This window comes from Poecile atricapillus, chromosome 1 (genome assembly GCF_030490865.1).
Source record: "Poecile atricapillus isolate bPoeAtr1 chromosome 1, bPoeAtr1.hap1, whole genome shotgun sequence".
Classification (NCBI taxonomy): domain Eukaryota; kingdom Metazoa; phylum Chordata; class Aves; order Passeriformes; family Paridae; genus Poecile; species Poecile atricapillus.
The window spans coordinates 140,186,770-140,206,626 of NC_081249.1; the positions used below are offsets into that span (position 1 = coordinate 140,186,770).

The window sequence follows — 19,857 nt, forward strand, 5'->3', positions numbered from 1 at the left end:
TGGCCAAGTTGTAAAAGCTTGCCGTGGAAGTGCTGATAAAGATTATTATAATGAATTTTAAAATCTGCATTCAGATGCAATGCTGCCTGTAAAATGCTAGAGGACAAGAGATTGACATCTCTTAATATCCACCAGTCTGCCTGAGGAAGCTCTCCCTTCCTAGAAAATGACAGGTTCTCCTAACAGTCTTTTGTTATATTAAAAATATTTCTTCTCTCACATTATGTTTTGTTCCCACTACTAAGATTATTCAGCATAATTTTTTAAGATTATTTTGGGTAAATGTGATGGCCACAAGCACACCAAGGGACAGGATGTGGTTAGAGCTCTCTTGGATCTGACAGCAGCCATAAGATCTCCACACCCTCAGACCCCATCACAGTATGCAGGAATGACATGAATCCACCAGTGGACAGGTAAAGGCACTGAGCCCCAATTCAGGGAAGGGGACAAAGGTGACTGATGCTGTCACTACTGCCACTGGCTGAAACACTGAATAGAGGAAAACCAGAAGGCGGCAAATGATTGATGCTGCTGTACATCCCTGCTGCATGCGGTCTACCAGCATGGACTCTGGAGACAGGCTGGAGCTTCAAATGCCTCTAACAGCATCCTTCATGCTGCTGGGAAGGATATTAAAGAAAAGTCCAGTGCTTTGCTTCATTCGACCTCAGATTCACATAAGGGGAATCCTCTTTCATTTTAAGTGCCTGTGAAATTTTCAGGACATTAAAGTGTATTGCGATATGAGGAGAAGACAGTGCTACCTTAGCCTTAAAACTTTTGCCACAATTTGTATTTGGTGACTAGAGTCTAATGAACACATGCTGCTGTCATTGGCATGAGTTGCAGATACCTTGGTTTCTAGAATTAGGGAGCATCTTCCTCTGCAGGAAAAGTCACCAAATCACAGAAAAGCAGTCTCCGTCTGGTACTAGGAGCTCAGCGTGCAACAAGCACCTCCCGAGCATCTTCCATTGTAATTGTATAGGACAGACAAAAAGGAACAGCAGTTGTATTGTAGCTGTACAGGACAGAAACGAGGCGCTGGGAGAAACCATCAGTCAGGGAAAGGATGAGTGTGAAGAAAGGCCCGGGGTGGGGAGAAACACCTGCTAGAGATGAAGTCCATGGCGCGGCTGTGAGCACAAGCGCGCACCCGAGGCTGTGTTGGATAAGGCAGGGGGCGGTGAGCAGCCGCTCGGCCCGGCCGCTCGGTGCCTCGGGCGCTCCCGCGGCTCCCGGCCCTGCGGTGCCACCTCCCACCGCCAGGGGGCGGCGCGCGGGCGGCGGCGCGCGGCCGCTCTGGGTCTGGCGCCTCGCTGGTGCTGACGACGCGGCCCGAGCGGGATCGGCGGCCGGAGCGGCGGCGGCGGCGTTAGCGGCGCGTTCGGTGTTTCGGCGGTTCTGCCCCTTCCCCGCCGCGCCATGCCCACCGTGGAGGAGCTCTACCGTAACTACGGCATCCTTGCTGACGCCACGGAGACGGCGGGCCAGGTGAGGTGTGGCTGCGGCCTGCAAGGCCTCGCTAGGCCTCGGGCTTGCGTAGCGCCGCCGCGGGGTGTTCCGGGCCGGGCCGAGGCGGGGCGGGCGGGCCGAGGCGCCGTCAGAGGGACTGCTCGCCTCGCCGCAGAGCCGGCAAGCCGCCGGGGCTGTGCTCGGGGTGGGTTTCCCCAGGCCCGCGGCGGCGCGGGGCGGGTGGAAACGAGCAGCGCGCCCGGGGACCTGCAAGGACCGCTGCAGCTCCCGTCGCTTTTGCAGCATCCGCGGCGTGTCGGCAGCTCTCCTTTAAATGTGGCGTCGCGGATATTAACCGGTTCTTGGCTAGTCAGGCTGTTTTTCGCAAGGGGGCGGGGAATTTCGACTGGTGAATTCAGGCCTTGAAGTCTTTGACACCGCACTTGCAGATCCAGCGTACTTGCAGATCCGGAGGGCGTCTGGCAGGGCTGTCTTGCTAAAAGGTTTGCTGTGGGAGGGTGAGGTCTGTTACGGTTTAAAAGCTGCCCGTAGCCTTTGGGTTTTTACTTCTTTGATGCAAGAACGTAAGGTTGACCCGTACGAATGATTTTTTTTTCTGTAAGATCTTGGCAGTGTTTGTTTATATATTTATATATTTTTTTATATATTATATTTACGTATTTATTTATATAAACATTTGTTTATATTATTACTGAATTATTCAAGAAAAGAGGATTACTTAGAATATTACCAATAGAAAATACTATGGTTAGTTACAGCTAGTTTTGGAATTGCATCAGTCCCTCATTTTCCCAAATCGCCCCCTGAAAAAGCAGAAGATACTTTTTTTTTTTTGTTTTGGTCGTAATGTCAATAAATAGGGAAGTATTTCTGCCATATCTGTATCTAACCATGCATTTTAAGCTAAATGAGAACGCTGCTATACGAGGTCATTTAGAAAGTTCTTTAAGAAAACAAATAATTTTGTGGTTGATTGGGGGCAGGGGGGTGCTGAAGTTTCTTTTTTTCATTTTAACTCATGTCCATTCACTTTGCTTGTGTGGTTATGCCCCAGTGAAACAAAGCATCCTTACAGACAGTCCAGCAGAAACCTCAGAACCAAAAACAAAGTGCAAATAAAATGTAGAGAACTACGGGGAGAGGTGCTATCACCTTGGCACTTTAGAAATGTACGGTTCATCTCACCTTGATTCTTGTGAGTAGCCATTGTGAGGAAGGAATGGCCATCTTAGATAGAGCAAACTCCAGGATGGTTAAGAAATGCAGGTGTGACAGGGATGGTGTATAAGAACCTCTGAAGGTAAGTATAAAATGAGGATTCCTAAAACACACTCCCAGCTTTGCCTCTCTGCAGCTTTTGGGTTCCCAGAGGAAGTGTCTCTGTAACCAGCATAGCTTGTGGGGTTATTCTTCAGTGAACTTTTCTGAAGCTTTGTTGAACTGAATGTGCTTCTGGCACATAAAGGTTGTGTGCTAAAACGTTTCATTACTTCGTTAACCTTTGTGACGGAGTTACGTCTTTGAATTTGTCATTTCATAATCTTCCTTGATGTCTCCCAATTTTTGCATTCTGAGAAGCCGTGAGTAATTGGCTCGTTCCATGTTCATCAGTTTTATCTCACTTAGTGCTTTATTATCTCTTAACAACCTTTATAAACATGATCTCTTTCTGCAAAAAGTCATAGTCACCCTGTCTCAAATAAAGAAACATGGAACACGGGCATGGGGACGAGTAGAAGTTATGATATCAAGAGAAGTAGTTTAAAAGACTGGAAGTATTGAGCTTTGAGTGTTTCAGTTGAGAAAGGGGTTCAGGTATGAGGTGTCCACAAGTGGAATGAAGGTAAGAAGTTGAAAAAAACTATTAGGAAGCTGGATGAAAATAAAGAGGAAGACAAATATTTTTTCATAATGCATTGTGAAACTTGTCACAGGGCACTGTAGGGTATGAATTGACTCAAGAACTAAGTTAATGGATGATTGATCAATTAACAGTTACTAGAGACAAAGGTCTGGACACTTGCCTCCAGTTTAGGACATTCCTTTGTAAAGAGGAAGGGAATGCTCAGAACAGAAGGATCACGCTGCTTCTGTAGTTGCCTGTGGTTTTTCTACAGCATTCCATGCTGCCAGGTACAGGGGAAATAAACTCCTGCCTGAACTGTATTTTGCCTACATGGTAGGAGTAATTAGCATGCAGGAACACAAATGGAGGAAACACAGGCTACTCTGTTCCATTGCTGCATGAATGCTTTTTCATATGCATTAAGTTTTATGTGTTCTACAACAGAACTCGTTCTTAACGTGCAGCCTGAGAACTCACGTCTGTAATGATGTGTGTTTTCATTGCTAGTTTGTGCTGGCATTCCTGCCTTTGCTGCTGAGTGCACTACATTGGCCCAACTACAGAGTGAACTGGGTGGTGACGTGGTTCAGCTGAAAGGCAACCGATTCTTTCACTGCTTATTTTTCATCCAGATGCATATCCCGCTCCAGATTCTGGCAACACAGAGCTATCAACAAGCTGTAGGGAGTGCTTCAGGGGCGTGAGCACTAAATTTTAAAATACAGTTTGCTTTAGAGGGCATTAATGCAGTGTACTGCTATGTAAATTAGTATCTGTATTCACTATGGGATAACTTTCATGTGGAGTAGTGGTGATGATATATGTGCCTCTGGGAAATTTAATGTAAATAAAGCAAAGAAAGTATCCTGTGCTATCAGGGTTGCAGTTCAAAGTAGGATAAGCTGTTTTAAGCATTCTTTTTCACAACCATGAGAAAAATTAATCTCAGAAGGTCCTGATTTCCACTAGTATCGTAGTAATGGTGACTTCTATTTCACAAGTACACAGCTAACCACAACAAAGACTTCAATTAATTTAAAGTTTCAGTCCTGCAGGCACAGAATCAGAAGCACCTGTGTGATTCTAGTTGGGGCAGCTAGAGAGTATGTTACTGTTGCTGAAGTGTTTGTTCCTGTATTTGGAATATATATTCCTATATTTGAAACTGGAGGTTTCTGGGATTTTTTTTTTTTTTTATCTAGTTTCCCTTAATAGTTTTTCCAAACACTGTATTTCATCCCAGGTTAACTACCTGAATAGATACCAGAGATTTCAGGTGAACTTAATTACCTGAATCAATGCAGAGATACTTTAGCACCGTATATGTTAACAAGAATGTACAGTGGCACAGTTACTGGGAAAGGTAATCTCTACTTCAAAGACAATACGTGAGCATACAAAAGGCAGAAACTCCTTGAAAAACTGGCCAAGTTCAGTGGCAGTGATCATAGAATTCCTTGCACTAATCTAATCACAGTGTGCAAGAGGTGTTACTCTTGGGGCTGGCAGCTGGAGTGGTACACGCTTGAACAGACAGGAGCCAAGCAACAGAGGTGAATATTACCAAATTGGCGTGGCTATATCAGTCTAAGAGAATATAGTTCTGTGTAAGAAATGCATTTGTTTTGTTCTTTCAGCATAAGGATGCCTATCAGGTGATCTTGGATGGTGTGAAAGGAGGTGCTAAGGAGAAGAGACTCGCAGCCCAGTTTATTCCTAAGTTTTTCAAGCATTTTCCTGAGCTAGCTGACTCAGCTATCAATGCCCAGTTGGACCTCTGCGAGGATGAAGATGTTTCTGTAAGAATAAGAACCTTGTAGCAAGTTGATACTTTGAATTTATATTTTGCTACTTTTTCTCTTTTTGTTTAATGGGCTGTGTCTTTTGGGAGGGGAGGGTTGGTCTTTGGAAATCATAAATTTAATTGTACTCTTGCATTTAATTTATTGTGTGATGGTTTGGGAAGATGCATGTTTTCATTTCTCTTTTTTAGCTCCCATCACTGATCAGAGGAATAACTCTGTAGAAAGAAACTTACAGTTTATTTGAATAGTATTTACATGTTGTCCTATGAAAAGGCACTTTGTGGTAGTTGATCCTGGTAAATACTGCTGGGAGATGGAATCTTGTTTGCACCTGAGAACCACAGGGATGTGGTTCTGACTGTTATGCTTTTTGAGATGCTTCATGCTGCTTCTGTGGTGCTGGTAGAAGCTGTACTCTTGAGGTATCCTTGCTTATCAGGTCTTAAGGGATTTGGACAGATCATTCAAAGATTTCTTTCAGTGCTGGGAACAAACCCTAGAGTTTACCGCTGTCATTTGCACAACTGTAGAACTATCCTTCCTGTTAGTAAATAAAACTCATTAACAACACAGATTCCAGCCTTTATTTTGTTGATTATCGGAATGATTTTGTGAGCAGAAGTGCTGTTTGAATTTGATTTTTTTCCAGTGCTGCCTAGATCTAAGAAAAATATTTTATTTTTTCATAAATATGTCAAGATATTGGGATGTTAACGTAATTCCTGAAATCTTTAAAATTTTAAATTCCTACATTATTGACAATTTTGACAGATCCGGCGACAAGCAATCAAGGAATTGCCTCAGTTTGCCACTGGAGATAATCTTCCTCGGGTAGCAGACATACTGACCCAGCTTCTGCAGTCAGGTAGGAGACGTATCCTGGCTGATCTCCCCATGGCACACCTAAATATGTATACAATTTTGGCTCTGTAAAACATTTTCCATTGATTCATAATTTATCCCAGTGCTTTCCATGTCTTTGTGTTCTTTTTCTCCTGCTTTATATTTGCTGTACAGTTAGGTTGCTGCTTCTGCTGAAAGGTCACTAATTATTCTAATTAGTCACTAACTATTCTAATCTAAACGTAAAATCTTTATTTTAAATAAAACAAATTTTTTTTCATTCAAGTTTTTTTTCATTCAAGTTCTCTGAAAGCATCTTAGAAAAAGGCAAGGGGTGCAACCTTCCAGTTATGGACTGCAGCAAATTGCTTTCTGAAAAAGAATTACTGAATTTCTGATCCAGTTTCTAGAACCTGAAAAGGCCTGAGGGCATTTTGTTCCATACAGTTGCATTTTTGGTGCAAAATAAATATTTTGGGGATAAATTTAGAATTTAATATACATTTAATCTCAGTGAGTTATAAAGTACTAAATATTCGGTGTTCAAGCTTCTTTTAAAACTGTATGGTTAAGACTCTGGGCATCTCAGAAGTTAGGTTTTGGTTTGGGTTTTTTGACATTTACACCGTTCTCCATTTAGTTTGAGAGAAATAGTTGCCACATAGAAATACTGTTGATTATTTAAGAGTTTAAAAATAAATAGCTGCTTATTTTACATTAATTAAGTAAAAGTTAGCTTGTTTATTAAAGTAACTCAAATATATAGATTAATAACTTCGCTTCAAGTTTTCAGTCCTATCAAGTTTCAAGGTTTACTTTTGACAGAGAGACTAAAGCGACAAATACCTTTTTTTTTTTTGCTTCCCAACTTCCATAATCATGGCTTTGAACTTCCTCAGTCTAATAGTTTTTAAAAAATACAGGCTATGTTGTTTATAGCTAAATGCTGAGGACAGAAAATTTCTTGTGCAGTATTAATAGTCTTTGTTTTTCTTCTCTTACCTTTCCGTTTCGAGTGGATGTATATTAATTGTTTTTCTCTCTCCAGATGATTCTGCAGAATTCAATTTGGTGAACAATGCCTTGCTTAGTATATTTAAGATGGATGCTAAAGGTAAGGGATACAGTTTTCTATATATGGCTTTTATGAACACTCCTCAGTCTGTGGTAGGATGACAACAGGACTTCATTTTAATTTTTAATTTAATTTTTAAGTGCAAAAGTGAGACACACTCTAATTTTTTGGTTTTGCCAACAATACTGAACTTAGTTGTGAATCTGAATCATACAGACTTATAAAAGTGTGGATTTTTATGTCAAGATACATGATAATTGTAAATTTTTTTAAAAGTTAGTAGAGCAGTTATTTTAAAATGTGTCATGAAATCTTAAAAGACGAAACTTGTTCCTTCTGCCTAAAAGGTGCAGGTCATAACTTCTAAAATAATTTGTGTTACCCAATTTATTCTTCATTCAGGGACTTTGGGAGGTTTATTCAGTCAAATTCTTCAGGGAGAAGATATTGTGAGAGAGAGAGCCATTAAGTTCCTTTCTACAAAACTGAAAACCTTACCAGAGGAAGTGATGACAAAGGAGGTGGAAGAGTTCATATTAACTGAATCAAAGAAGGTGAGTGCCTGATTTCACTTCAAATGAAGTATTATTCAACCATCCCTTATCATTGGTGTTGCTTTGGAGGTCTATTTGAGCACTGTACAAATGTGATCTTGTGCTTACCTATTCTGATATACTCCAAAGTTTGCAGCATTTTTTTGTGGTAATGTTGAAATCATGGCTCTTCTAATTTTTTAGGAATGACTTTGATTAGAATTGGACACAGTCATTCACATTGGAAAGGGTCTTCGAGAGATTGATCTGCTCAGTGAATCATGCTCAGCTGAATTCTGATCAGTCTCAGTGGTTTTTCCAGCTGGGTTTTGAAAGCCTTTAACAAAGGAGAGTTCCTATACTCTATGGGCAGCCAGCTTCAATGTTCAATTGTCCCCAACAGATTTTTTTTTCCCTCTATCCTGTTGAAAACTCCCATTTTAGTTTTGTCATTGTTTCATTCCAGCCATGTCTATCTCATCAAAGAACCTGGCTGCTATGGGTGGTGTCTTGCTCTGAAGTGTTGGAAAATTAGTTGGTTTGCTACACCCACAGCTCTCTTCCCTTAGGCTGGAAAAGCCTGATTGCTTTAGGTTCTCCTCACAGCTCATGTGCTCTTGACACAGATCACCTTGTTGATTTGCCTTCCTAAACCTTATCAAGCACTTCCTCATACAGAGGAGCCCAACACTAGGTGCAGTATTCCAGATTTGGTCAGATGAGAACCCAGCCAAGGACCTGTCAGTCTTCTGTCCCTTTGTTTCCCTTAGTCTGTGCTCTTGTCCTTAGCCCAGAACACTGCTTGTCACCCAAGGAATGCTGCTGTCACTTGTGTTAGCCTGCTGTGCCCCAGAACTCTCAGTCTTCCCAGCAGAGCAGTTCCCCAGCCAGTCAGTCCCCTACATGTGCTGATGCAGGGAAGTTAGTTCTTCCCAGGTGCAGGATTTGGCATTTGTCCTTGTGGAATCTTACGAGATTTCTGTGTATTCCCTAAGCTGAGAAAGATGTGAAAGGTTTTACAACAACCAGGAATGAGTAGATACTTGTTTAAGATTTATTCTGCCTGAAGCATTTGATTTTTGTTAGATAGGAGTTTGTTCTTAAGTTTAAAGTTAAAAAAAAACTGTTACCTATGAACAGCTTGATGACACATGCTTTTATTTGTAGGTGCATTCAATTATACTGAATGTTTTTATGTGTTCCTTCAAACTTGTGTTTTTAAATAACTAAATGCTAAATATTTGCACACTTTACCTTTTCAAATGCAGTAAGTTTGACTTGGAAGTTTGCAAATTACCACCACAGAAATGTTTTCTGGTTTTCTGTTAAGGTTCTAGAAGATGTGACAGGCGAGGAATTTGTTCTGTTCATGAAAATATTGTCTGGATTAAAAAGCTTACAGACAGTCAGTGGGAGGCAACAACTGGTGGAGCTGGTGGCTGAACAGGCTGACCTGGAGCAAACGTTCAATCCATCAGATACGGACTGTGTGGACAGACTGCTGCAGTGCACTCGGCAGGCAGTGCCATTGTTCTCAGTATGTATTTGTTTACTTTGCATGAGAGGTACTGAGGAAAGTTAATGGCTGGAGCTTGGCTTCGGTGTTCCCAATGATTATGTTTGAAAGACCACAAATCACTACTTTTCCACCTTTAACCTCTGATGTATCCAAATGTTGGAAACATCTTTAAAGTCTCCAAATGCAAAGATACCTTGTGTTTTTCTCTTCTCTTTTCAAATTTAAGATGTTACAGTGAATTAGGACAAGAGTCTCGCATTATTTTGTATTAATTTGATTATTTCAAGTCTAGTACCAGGCAAATGCAGCACTTATGGGCCTATGCTTGGGTTGCAAGCAATCTTTTCAGCTGCTGTTGTGGACATCCTCTGAATTTAGGTTACCTGCAAGGAGGTCTTTGTCTTAGGAATAAGAGGGAAGTTTAATAAAGCTTTAAGGTACAGTTGTGAGGCAGGCGTTTTTAAGGATGGAGGGGTGATGGGAAAAAATACTCAAGAGTAACATGAATAATGTGTGATGGTTTGTTTGTGATTTTTTTCAGAAAAATGTTCATTCTACAAAGTTTGTTACTTACTTCTGTGAGCATGTTCTGCCAAACCTCAGCTCTTTGACTACTCTAGTGGAAGGTCTTGATATCCAGTTAGAGGTAAGCCAAAGCTAAAACATCTTCCAAATAGTGGCTAATAACCATCCTAAAGACAGCTATTTTAAAAATCACAATCTCTTTCCTCAAGTAGTTTTCATATCTTGGCTTGTAGGAAAAGTAGCTGCCCTAGAAAAAACTTTTGCTCTAATGAGGCATGACTGAGCATTGCTTTTTAAAGCATGTATCATCTGTCCCAAGCTTTTGAAGCAAGGTAGAATAAGTAGATCAGTGTAATCATTTTTATATTACTCTCAATTTTTTTTAAGCACATAGCATTTACTGAAATGATGGCTGCATAGTTTGCGCTAATTTAGCCTCCTAAGGGAGTGGCTTAATGTCTGTAATTTTGTTGACGTTAATCAGTGCTACAGCTTCAGTTAGATCTCTGTGGCTCTTACTTGAAGGTGAGCTGAGCTGCAGATGTGGGAGATGAAGTTTTGTTTACTTGTTGACTAATGCTTGTTGGGATTAGACACACAAACCTGTGGTTCTCTTGACAGACAGGAAAAACAAATAAGGCATGTACTTCCTTGTATTCCTTCCTGCAGTTTGGGAGGGATTTGATTGTAATAGCTGGCCTCTACTGTGCCAGCCATAGTGATGTGAGAATTGATTTTAGGTTGAATGTTAAGATTGTATACTTTCAGTTCGCACACAAAAACCTGGCTATCCTTATCTGTAGGTTTTGAAGCTTCTTGCTGAAATGAGTTCATTTTGTGGTGATATGGAAAAGCTTGAGTCAAATTTGAAGAAGCTGTTTGATAAATTACTGGTAAGACTCATACAATTTTTATTCATGTTAAACACTAAGAAATTAAGTTTTCATCAAAACAAGTTATTTTTATGTATTCATCTCTTTATCCTTTTTCTGAAGTGGCTATTTCAGAGATAGTCCTGTCCACTGACAGAAGGTTGAACATAATTTTACAATTTAAAGCCTTTGTAGATAGAGTTGTTACTTGAATAATGTTTTTAGTCCTGTAAACTCGTGTGTGTTTTTTCTTTTTAAATTTCATAGTCATGAGAGACTCATGTTGATCTCATTAAACACTGTATCTGCACTGGCTATTCTAAGCAAATTCAGCACTATTCCAGAAGCATTGGTGCAGTATATTATTGCTTCCTGTGGCAGTAGTGCCACCATAGGTATTTCATTTGAGTCGAGCCACAGAAGTGTAGGCAAACCACCTGCACCAGGGCTTTATTCAATAGTATAGATGGATACTTTTCAAATTGTCAGCACAGATAAACCATCCAATTCAAACACTGTGAAAGAGAAGTCAGCATAAATGTGTCTCACGTATTTGTTTTCCTTTCTGCTCTTCAGGAGTATATGCCCCTTCCTCCAGAGGAAGCAGAAAATGGGGAAAATGCTGGCAATGAAGAGCCCAAGTTGCAATTCAGTTATGTGGAGTGTTTATTGTATAGCTTCCATCAGCTCGGTCGCAAACTTCCAGACTTCCTCACAGCCAAGCTGAATGCAGAGAAATTGAAAGACTTCAAAATCAGGTAATGATTTAGAGGCAAGTGTTGCTGTTCTGTTACAAGGTGTTCATTAAAAAGTGTTAGTGGGGTTTCCCTAAGGCACAGCACTGGGGCTTGTTCAGCGTCGTAATCGATGATTTGAATGAGGAGATTGGCTGCATCCTCAGTAAGTTTGCAGGCAACACCAAGTTGTGTGAGAGTGTTTATCAGCTGAAAGGTAGGAAGGCTCTGCAGAGGGTTTTGAACAGGCTGAATTGATGGGCTGAGGACAACTACATGATATTTAAAAAGGTGGAGTGCTGCAGTTGGGCCACAACAACCCCACATAGCACTGCAGCCTTGGGGCAGAGTGGCTTGAGAGCTGATCAGCAGAAAGGAGCTTGGGGGTGCTGGCTGATAGCCAGCTGGGTATGAGCCAGCAGTGTGACCAGGTGGCCAAGAACACCAGCAGCATCCAGATCTGTATCAAGAATAACATGGCCAGCAGGACCAGGGCAGTGATTGTCGCCCTGTACTCAGCACTGGTGAGGTCACACCTCAAGTGCTGTGTCCAGTTTTGGGCCCCTCACTACAAGAAGGTCACTGAGGTACTGGAGCATATCCAGAGAAGGGCAGTGGAGCTGAGGAAGGGTCTGGAGCACACGTCTGATGGGGGAGTAAGAACTGTTTAGTCTGGAAAAAAGGATGCTCAGGGGTGACCTGATTGCCCTCTACAACTGCCTGACTGGAGATTGTAGTGAGGTGGGCATCAGTCTCTTCTGCCATGTCTCAACTGAAAGGATGAGGAAATGGCCTTATGTTGTACCAAGAAAGGATCAGATTAGATACTAGAGAAAAAAAATTTACTGAAAGAGTTGTTGGGCACTGGAATAAGTTGCCCAGGGAGGTGGTGAAATCACTGTCTCAGGAAGTGTTCAAGAGACATCTAAATGTGCCACTGAATGTGGTGATATGGTTTAGGTGTGACAGTTGGACTAGCTGATCCTGTAGGTCTCTTCTAACCTTTATAATTCTCTGACTCTATGAAAATGTGAATTATTGTCTTGATGCTAAAGAAGCACGTATCAGATAGATGGAAGACTTATTTTGAGCATTTCTTCTAAGGGGGAAGAAACAAGATGACAGCTTCCCTTTGCTTATGCTTTTATTTCTACTATGTAAATTTTACTAAGGGATTGCTTTTAAATGTTTTAGGCTACAGTATTTTGCTCGAGGGTTGCAGGTGTACATTCGACAGCTTCGTCTGGCACTTCAAGGAAAAACAGGAGAAGCTTTGAAAACAGAGGAGGTAAGAATTGTTCAGGAATTCTGATTTTTCTCATTGCGTCTACTGAAAGAACTGTTGGGACATATTAATAGGCTGCAGTCAATTTTAAGTATGCAAATAGATTAAGGGAATAATAGTGCTAACATCATTGCAAATGCATGTTACCTTATGCTACATTTTGCAAGTGAAGATGATTTAGTTACCACTGTTAGCTGCTTGTTGCAGCCACGTGTATTTGGTTTGTGCTCTGGGCCTTGTTTTGAAGGGGAAATTTTCATATGTTGAGAAAAAAAAAAACCCAGTGGGAGCTACACTGGAGCATTAAAAGCAGCTAGTTAATATGAAACTACAAGAACCTTAAAAGCAGCTGTGATAAAAACTTGGAAGTCTACACACATTTCACTACCACTGTTACTATAGAAATTCACTAGGAAGAGCAGTTTAATGTTAGGACATGATGAAATGAGGTTGGCATAAATCTACTAGATGTTCAGTGTTTCTGTTTTTTTTACAGAACAAGATTAAAGTGGTTGCCTTGAAAATAACCAATAACATTAATGTTTTAATTAAGGTAAGTCCTCACATTATGAGGAACTAAATTCCCACAGCAGAGTAACTTATGCAGAAGAAAAGAATAGATTTGAACCAAGTTGTATTGTGTTATTGTGTATTGTATTAGTTGGTGGTAGCCAGCTCAAAGTTGATGGTGCTGCTTTATTTTCTGAAGAGGTGGATCTTGCTGATCCTACAAGCAGGTTAGATTTTGCTGCTACTGTTCTTGGGATGAGGTGTGGATACACTTTCTTGCAGCACTAGTGTCCCCAGGAAAAGATCATCTTGCTTCTTTAGGGCTCTCTGGATTTTCTTGTCATTTCCCTTTCCTACAGTGAAAGTGAAGAGTACTCTTCTCAGTGAGGAGTATGGAATAGTTCAAAGAGGTACAAGGAGATGTAAAGGAGGGAGGAGGCAAAGCAAGCTTCTGTACAGAACCTGTTTCTCCAAAAAGCCTAGAAGATATGGGCTGCAAGAAAGAGGCTTTCATCTGGAGCCCATGAAACCATTCTGATGTCTTCTAACCCCCTTTTCCTCTCTTTCTTCAATCTCACTTTCACTCACAATAAACTAAAAATTTGGTCCACCATATTGAGAAGCCTATCTCCTACCATCATAGGGATATCAGATGTCTTCCAGCAGGAGGCACTGTAGTTCGTGTTAAGATGCTTGATGTGCACAGGGAAGGAGAGGAAGCCTGTGCTTTCTCTGTAGATGCCCCATTCCTTGAAACACTCAAGGCTGGATTAGATGGGGGTCTGAGCAACCTGATCTTGTGGAAGATCTCCCTGCTCATTGCAGGGTCACTGAAGTAGATGGTATTTAAACAGCCCTTCCAACCCAAACTAGTCTATGATTCTCTATTTGGTCAATGTAAGACACTAATCTGCTAAGATAAATCCTGCTTGAATTTCCTAGTAAAGGCAGCTGGATAAGGCAGTAAACTACTGCCTTCTGTCTCTGCCATGGGACTAAAGGATTTAAAATTATTGGAAAGTAGTGGTTATTCTGGAGTCTCAGTAAGTAGCTAAAATTTTGAAGTGCAATCAACATGAATTTAACTGTAGAATAAACTGTCCAATTCTGCCTCCCTAGGATCTCTTCCACATTCCTCCTTCTTACAAAAGTACAGTTACATTGTCCTGGAAGCCCGTACAGAAGACAGATGTAAGGTAAGAGTTCTTCATGTAATAAAACCGTGGGGTTTATTTTGTAAACAGTAAAAATTAACTTCCCAAACTCTGTCTGTACAATATAGACAGCATGTGAGCTAAAGTTTCACATCAAAAATAACACCCATCCTGTGGCTGTGGAGAGATGTTCTTAGTCTTGTTTTAGGGATACTAAAAACTGAATCAACTGGAGGCTTTCTTGAGATACTACTATTCAGGGTATCATCATTGGCTGCTGCTGGCTTCCAGTGGTTAATCTTTGTGGCTGAACTGCTATTAGTGTGCTTGTCACCACAAGGGTGTAATGATATGTTTTTGTTTTCTTTTGTCAGTCAAAAAAGAGCAAGTGAAGATACAACCTCAAGTTCACCCCCAAAGAAAGCTTCAGCAGGACCAAAAAGGGATGCCAGGCAAATATATAATCCTCCCAGTGGAAAATACAGCAGTAATCTGGGTAGTTTTTCTTACGGTAAGTTAGGCAGCTTGGAAAAACTTTATCTAGTGACAGTTGTATCTTGGGGTGGGGCAAATAAATATCACACCTTAGAAGATTAAATTCTACTGTCATGAGTTTTTGTTTGTGATGGTCTCTTCCTAGCTGTTGATGTATTGCAGTGAATGTTACCAGCCTATGACTTACATAATTTGCAAGTTAGTTTTAGTAGTGTTTTAATACTCAGAGTTAGTAATTGCACTGTTGTGTTCTCTGTTATGACACATAGTGCACCAGTTTCCCATTGAACAGGCCAGTTACAACAAGTGGCAGAGCTGGGTCACCTCCTGTCATACGACTGGACCTGTGCTGCATTACTATTACAGCCATTGCTGGTGTTGCAGACCTGATCCAGAAATTCTGGGAATTGTGAGATTCACTGTGCCTGCACACAGTCATGTCTTTGTGCTCCCAGTGACACTGAATCTGCCTTTTGTGCAAGTCGTATTTTTGGGTGAAGCACAAGAGCAGTTGCAGTCTGGATGAGTAGGCCCAGCAATGGCAACAGCCTATCCCTGTCTTTCCTGTAGGCCCATTTGTCCTACCTCTGGCAAGTAAAGAATCTGCAATGACAAATTGTCACCCACACACACCCACGGGTTGAAAAACTAATATAAAGCATTTGTAGATATAGAAAGCAAAGAGAAGAGATAACCATCTGCAAATTTATTTTTCTAAACTTCAGGTAACACACCTGTGTCTTTTAAGATAAGCTTGTAATCCTGCAGGTCTAAAGATTGGGAAGTTTTCAAACAGAAATGTTTTATTGCTTGCTACTGTTTCTTGTTAGTAAGATGCTTCAGCCTCCTCTGTCAGCTTCTGATTCCTGTAGCCTTTAAAACCAGCATGCAATTCTCTCTGTAGATCTGTATAAACTGTATTTTAAGACTGTACATGAAGAGAAGTCATGAAAGGGGAATGAGGGTTTGGCACATTTTCAAACAAATCCAAAGAAACTATATAAACTGTTAGGGTTTGTGTTGTTGGGGATTTTTTTGCTGTGATTAGATTTGTTCTTAACAAAGAGAAAGGAAAAACTTTCTAGAGTATACAAATGTTTGTGTGGTATCCATCTCTAGCTAGCATTTTTAATGGAATGATGATATCAGCCCCAGGAAAAAGAATAATATGCTGGTGATAACTTAATGTTAAGGATAGGAAAGGACAGATAGAAAGACAAAGTTCTGGGTTTCCATCATTCTATAAAATCACTAGTTGCAAGTCAGACTGACACCCCAAGATTAATATTGTGTTATTGAACAGGAGGAAGAGCTAGGCAGCCAGTTTTCAATTCAGTGGTGATGGATTGGCCTAAATATAGTTCCAAATTACAGGGACAGTTATGTATCACAGCACTAGTATGCTGAAAGACTGCACTTAATTTAGATGGGCTCATTCTCCTGACCTCCTTTTAAAATTAGTGGGGTCCATTTTCCATCAGAAAATAACTCAGCAATTTCATGGTCCATAAGCAGGCATAGCTCAGAGACTGAAGTTACCCTTCAGTACCTCCAGACCCTGCTATTCAGTTTGGATCTGTGTACAGCATAAAACCTGCCTAAAAAGTTTTGACTCTTATTTCAGAGCAAAGAGGTGGTTTCCGGGGTGGACGAGGAAGAGGCTGGGGAGGACGTGGCAATCGCAGCCGAGGAAGAATCTACTGAGAAGACTGCTAAATCAATCTTCCATGCCCCTGAAGGGCTAAAGTGAAAGTGCTACTCAGCAAGTTTGCTTGGAGCATTGTTTTCTTCAAGGACTGCCTTCCATTGAGACTGACTTAAATGTTCTTTATACCTTTGTATGTATGATCTACTTTTCTAACGGACTACAACTTGTCCATAGTGAAACTACAACTGTATTTTTGGATGCTTACAGTCAGCAGTTTTGGGTTCTTTCTTTTGAAGTGTCTTCAGGATTCAAAATTGGAAAAGAGCATAGATGTTTCATCAAAAGCTGCATCTTGACAGTTTGTATATTAACCTAAAAGTCAGCTACTGCATAACTGAAACTATATAATTGAGTTTATATAATAATGGACAGGAAAGGCATGACAACAGAGATACATGTTAGATAAGCTTTGCAGCTGAAGTAATCCTTTCCTCATCTGTAACCATATTTTGCAATATGTGGAGAAGAGTACCATTGTTAAATTTGCTTTGATTTACCTTCTTTAATTGAATTGAATGAGATACATGCTGTTTTTTTAAAGTTTGCAACATGGCTGGAAATCTATTCTGCTTGTAGCATGAAGCAATCTTCTTTCTTAGAGATGTGGAGAATGTGGCGTTTTTTGGTTTGCACATCTTACTCTTCTCCGTGCATTGTAATACAAAAGTGATGTTTTGAAAATTAATTTTTAATGTTTAATATGAATATGTGCATATAGTTATGCCGTGAAATCTCAGTAAATGAATAGCATAAAATACCAAAACAATAAATGATTAATTATTTCAGGAATGGGTAAAGACTGATGCAGTGATTAAGCTTCATAGGCTGGAGCTGGACCATAGAAGTTTCTGGCTCTTTTCTGTTTTATGCAGATCTCTGGATTAGTTGGCACTTGAGGGTGGGTTGGTTGGTTGGTTGGTTTTTCTTGTTTTGTGATTTTTGTGTGTGTGTGTGTTTTGGTTCTTTTTTTTAACCAATAACTGCATTTAAAAATATATAAATAAAATTGTATTTTGGGTAACATTGAAAAATTCCAGCTACATAGTTCGATTCAGGTGGAAAAGTTAACAATTCCATGCTATTTTTTCCATAGCAACTTGAGATTTGTATTTACTGGTGTGCACCCAGAAAGTACAATGTAAGAGCACAATATTTTTTTTTTATTCTCACCACTCAAAATTTTCTCAGGTCATTTAACATTATAAAGAAATTAGTATATAGTAAAAAGAAGTCAAATCAGAAAAGAATTTTAATTAAGTGTTTCAGAGCATGTTGATGTAAAATACCTTAGGCTTTAGAAAGTGAATAATACTTCTTATCCTCCTTTTTTTTGCCCAGTGATATCCACAGGTGATGTCTCCCCACCCTAGTTCCATTTGTATTTGCTTGTAAATCTGATTCAGGTGTTTTCATTAACACCCCTTGATATTTATCACTACAATCAGAAGGCCCGGAATACCAAAATTATGTCAAAGTTGGAAACATTGTTGATGATGCTAAATTCAAAGTCTGTTTTTGCTTAATTCTGAAGCAGTAGGTAGGAAACTTTGGACATTCCAGGACACGTGAACTGACTTTGTATTTCTCATTACATGCCAGCTGCTAAACTCTGTTTTGGCATTAAAACCATGAAACTTGGCTAAAAGCTTTGAAGGAGAAATTTGTGAGGTCAAAATGTCACTCTGAAAATAGGCACTAGATATGTAAAAAGCTTCTTTTGGGAGAAAAAAAAAAAGACATTTTGCACTTGAGGCTATAATTGATATTTTGAGGGGATTTAATAATGTAATCCCAAAGCCTAAACATAGCTTGTATTTAGATTAGTAACTAGGTACTAGCTGCTTCTTTTCTCACTGAATTTTGAGTGAGTTTTCTTTGTGTGACTCCTGTATTTCAGAGGTGATGTGCAAAGTTCTTGTGGCCTCAGAAGTAGTTAGATTCTTTTTCCCCAGTTTCCTATCTATTTTAACACAGTGAGTTCTTGTGGAAACACCTGTTTACCATCTTGTTGAACTGTAAATGCTCCCTTACAGCTTTGGAATAAATTCATTTTGTAATTTTGTTTGAGTCATTGTTTCACAGTTACTCTGCAGCATTGTGTCACCTTAGTAAAAGAGGTTCTGTGGTACCTTTTTGTTGTTAGTTGAGTTACTCCTTAGATTGCTGTAGATGCAGAAAGGTGTTTGCCACTAAGTAATGGATCATAATAAGACTGCATTAACTGTTTCAAGTTTGAAGTAATTCAACTTTCAAATGTAGAATTTTGAGGGGGAATTTAAATATTCATCAAAAGCTGCATGTTATAAATCTTATTTGGAAATGCGGTGAAAAGGAATCAGTCATTGTCAAACTCCTCGATGTTGACAGTGTGATATACTTTGTTAGTACCTTATGAGAGTAAAGTTAATGTCTACAAACAATGTGATGGGTGAAGGTGTGGGTGTTAAAGTTTTTCAAATAGGTCCTAATGTCTGTACTAACTTGGGGCAGCAGGTTTGTCGAAGAGCCCGGACAGCTGGGCTCCTGAAACAGAAGGATCTGCACAAGCCTGAGTTTCTGAGCTTTGGGTTTAAATAGCAGGTTCAACGGGGAATATGGGGAAGGCTGTTCGGGAAGGCTGTACCTTCCTAGTGCCTCAGCCGGTGGGGAAGGAAGAGAGCAACATGCGGCCGGGAGTTTAGGGTAAAAGGGGGCTGCGCCCTCCGAAACCCTGAGAGAGAAAACCCCGCGGGCGTGTGCCCCGGTGGACTCTTCCTCTATTCGAATGAAGTTGCAGGACTCCTCTGTCTCCTTTTGGACATAAACCTCTGGCATTTGTGGATCTTCCTGACACTTACGATGGAGCAAGAGCCACTTGGAAGGGGAGCCTAGGGTTTTTTGTGGAATCTGTAATATACCTGATTTGAAAACTCTGGAAGCAGTAAGGAACTATCATACTTGTGCAGTATTTTCTCTAGGCGGATGGAAACCGAATCCCTTGAACCACTGGCGCACCATTTGTAAACTTGTTTCCACTTAGTGAGTTTGAGTTGGGAGTGAATGTTGCTGTTTAATGGGCGCTGGGAAGTTTGATGTTCTCAAGAAGCAAGATTGCAGAAAGATTGAACAGAACAAAATTTGAAGGGGGCAGCGTTCAGATTTCTCTCGGTACTGGGGAAACAGGCTCTCGATGATGGGTTGGTATTTACTGTCAGCTATGTTATAAATTTGTATTGTGATATTGGCTTTCGCGGATGAATCTTATATGTTAAATACTTTTAGCTATGTATGTACTTTTTTCTTACTAACAAGTCTTAAGCTTAAAAGAATTTCCTAGGTACAATGCAAGGAAACCCCAGAGGGCAAGGACAGTGGGGCCCAAGCTGTTATCAGGAGAACAATAGAGCCCAAACTGTTATCAGCGAAAGACAGGAAGACCAGCTACCCTCAAAAGAAGGATGAGGGGCCTATACCCTTATCGAACATTTCCAGAGG

At 40.4% G+C, this 19,857-nt stretch overlaps 1 protein-coding gene across 1 annotated transcript; it reads left to right on the forward strand.

Annotated features, from left to right (window-relative positions):
• The first annotated feature begins 1,046 nt into the window (after positions 1-1,046).
• Positions 1,047-18,444, forward strand: API5 (apoptosis inhibitor 5). The gene is made up of 14 exons (XM_058830015.1): positions 1,047-1,497; positions 4,963-5,124; positions 5,902-5,995; positions 7,022-7,087; positions 7,451-7,602; positions 8,912-9,118; positions 9,642-9,746; positions 10,429-10,518; positions 11,074-11,255; positions 12,426-12,519; positions 13,013-13,069; positions 14,146-14,222; positions 14,555-14,691; positions 16,300-18,444. The coding sequence occupies exons 1-14, from the start codon at positions 1,429-1,431 to the stop codon at positions 16,377-16,379; spliced, it is 1,572 nt and encodes a 523-aa protein (XP_058685998.1). The 5' UTR covers positions 1,047-1,428; the 3' UTR covers positions 16,380-18,444.
• Positions 18,445-19,857: the final 1,413 nt, after the last annotated feature.

What these genes read in the sequence shown, in the direction of transcription:
- API5 (XM_058830015.1), top strand. Translation starts at nt 1,429, where the DNA reads ATGCCCACCGTGGAGGAGCTCTACCGTAACTACGGCATCCTTGCTGAC. An exon ending in CCACGGAGACGGCGGGCCAG is followed by an intron (nt 1,498 to 4,962) that starts GTGAGGTGTGGC and finishes TTGTTCTTTCAG; the next exon opens with CATAAGGATGCCTATCAGGT. An exon ending in GTACAGAAGACAGATGTAAG is followed by an intron (nt 14,223 to 14,554) that starts GTAAGAGTTCTT and finishes TTCTTTTGTCAG; the next exon opens with TCAAAAAAGAGCAAGTGAAG.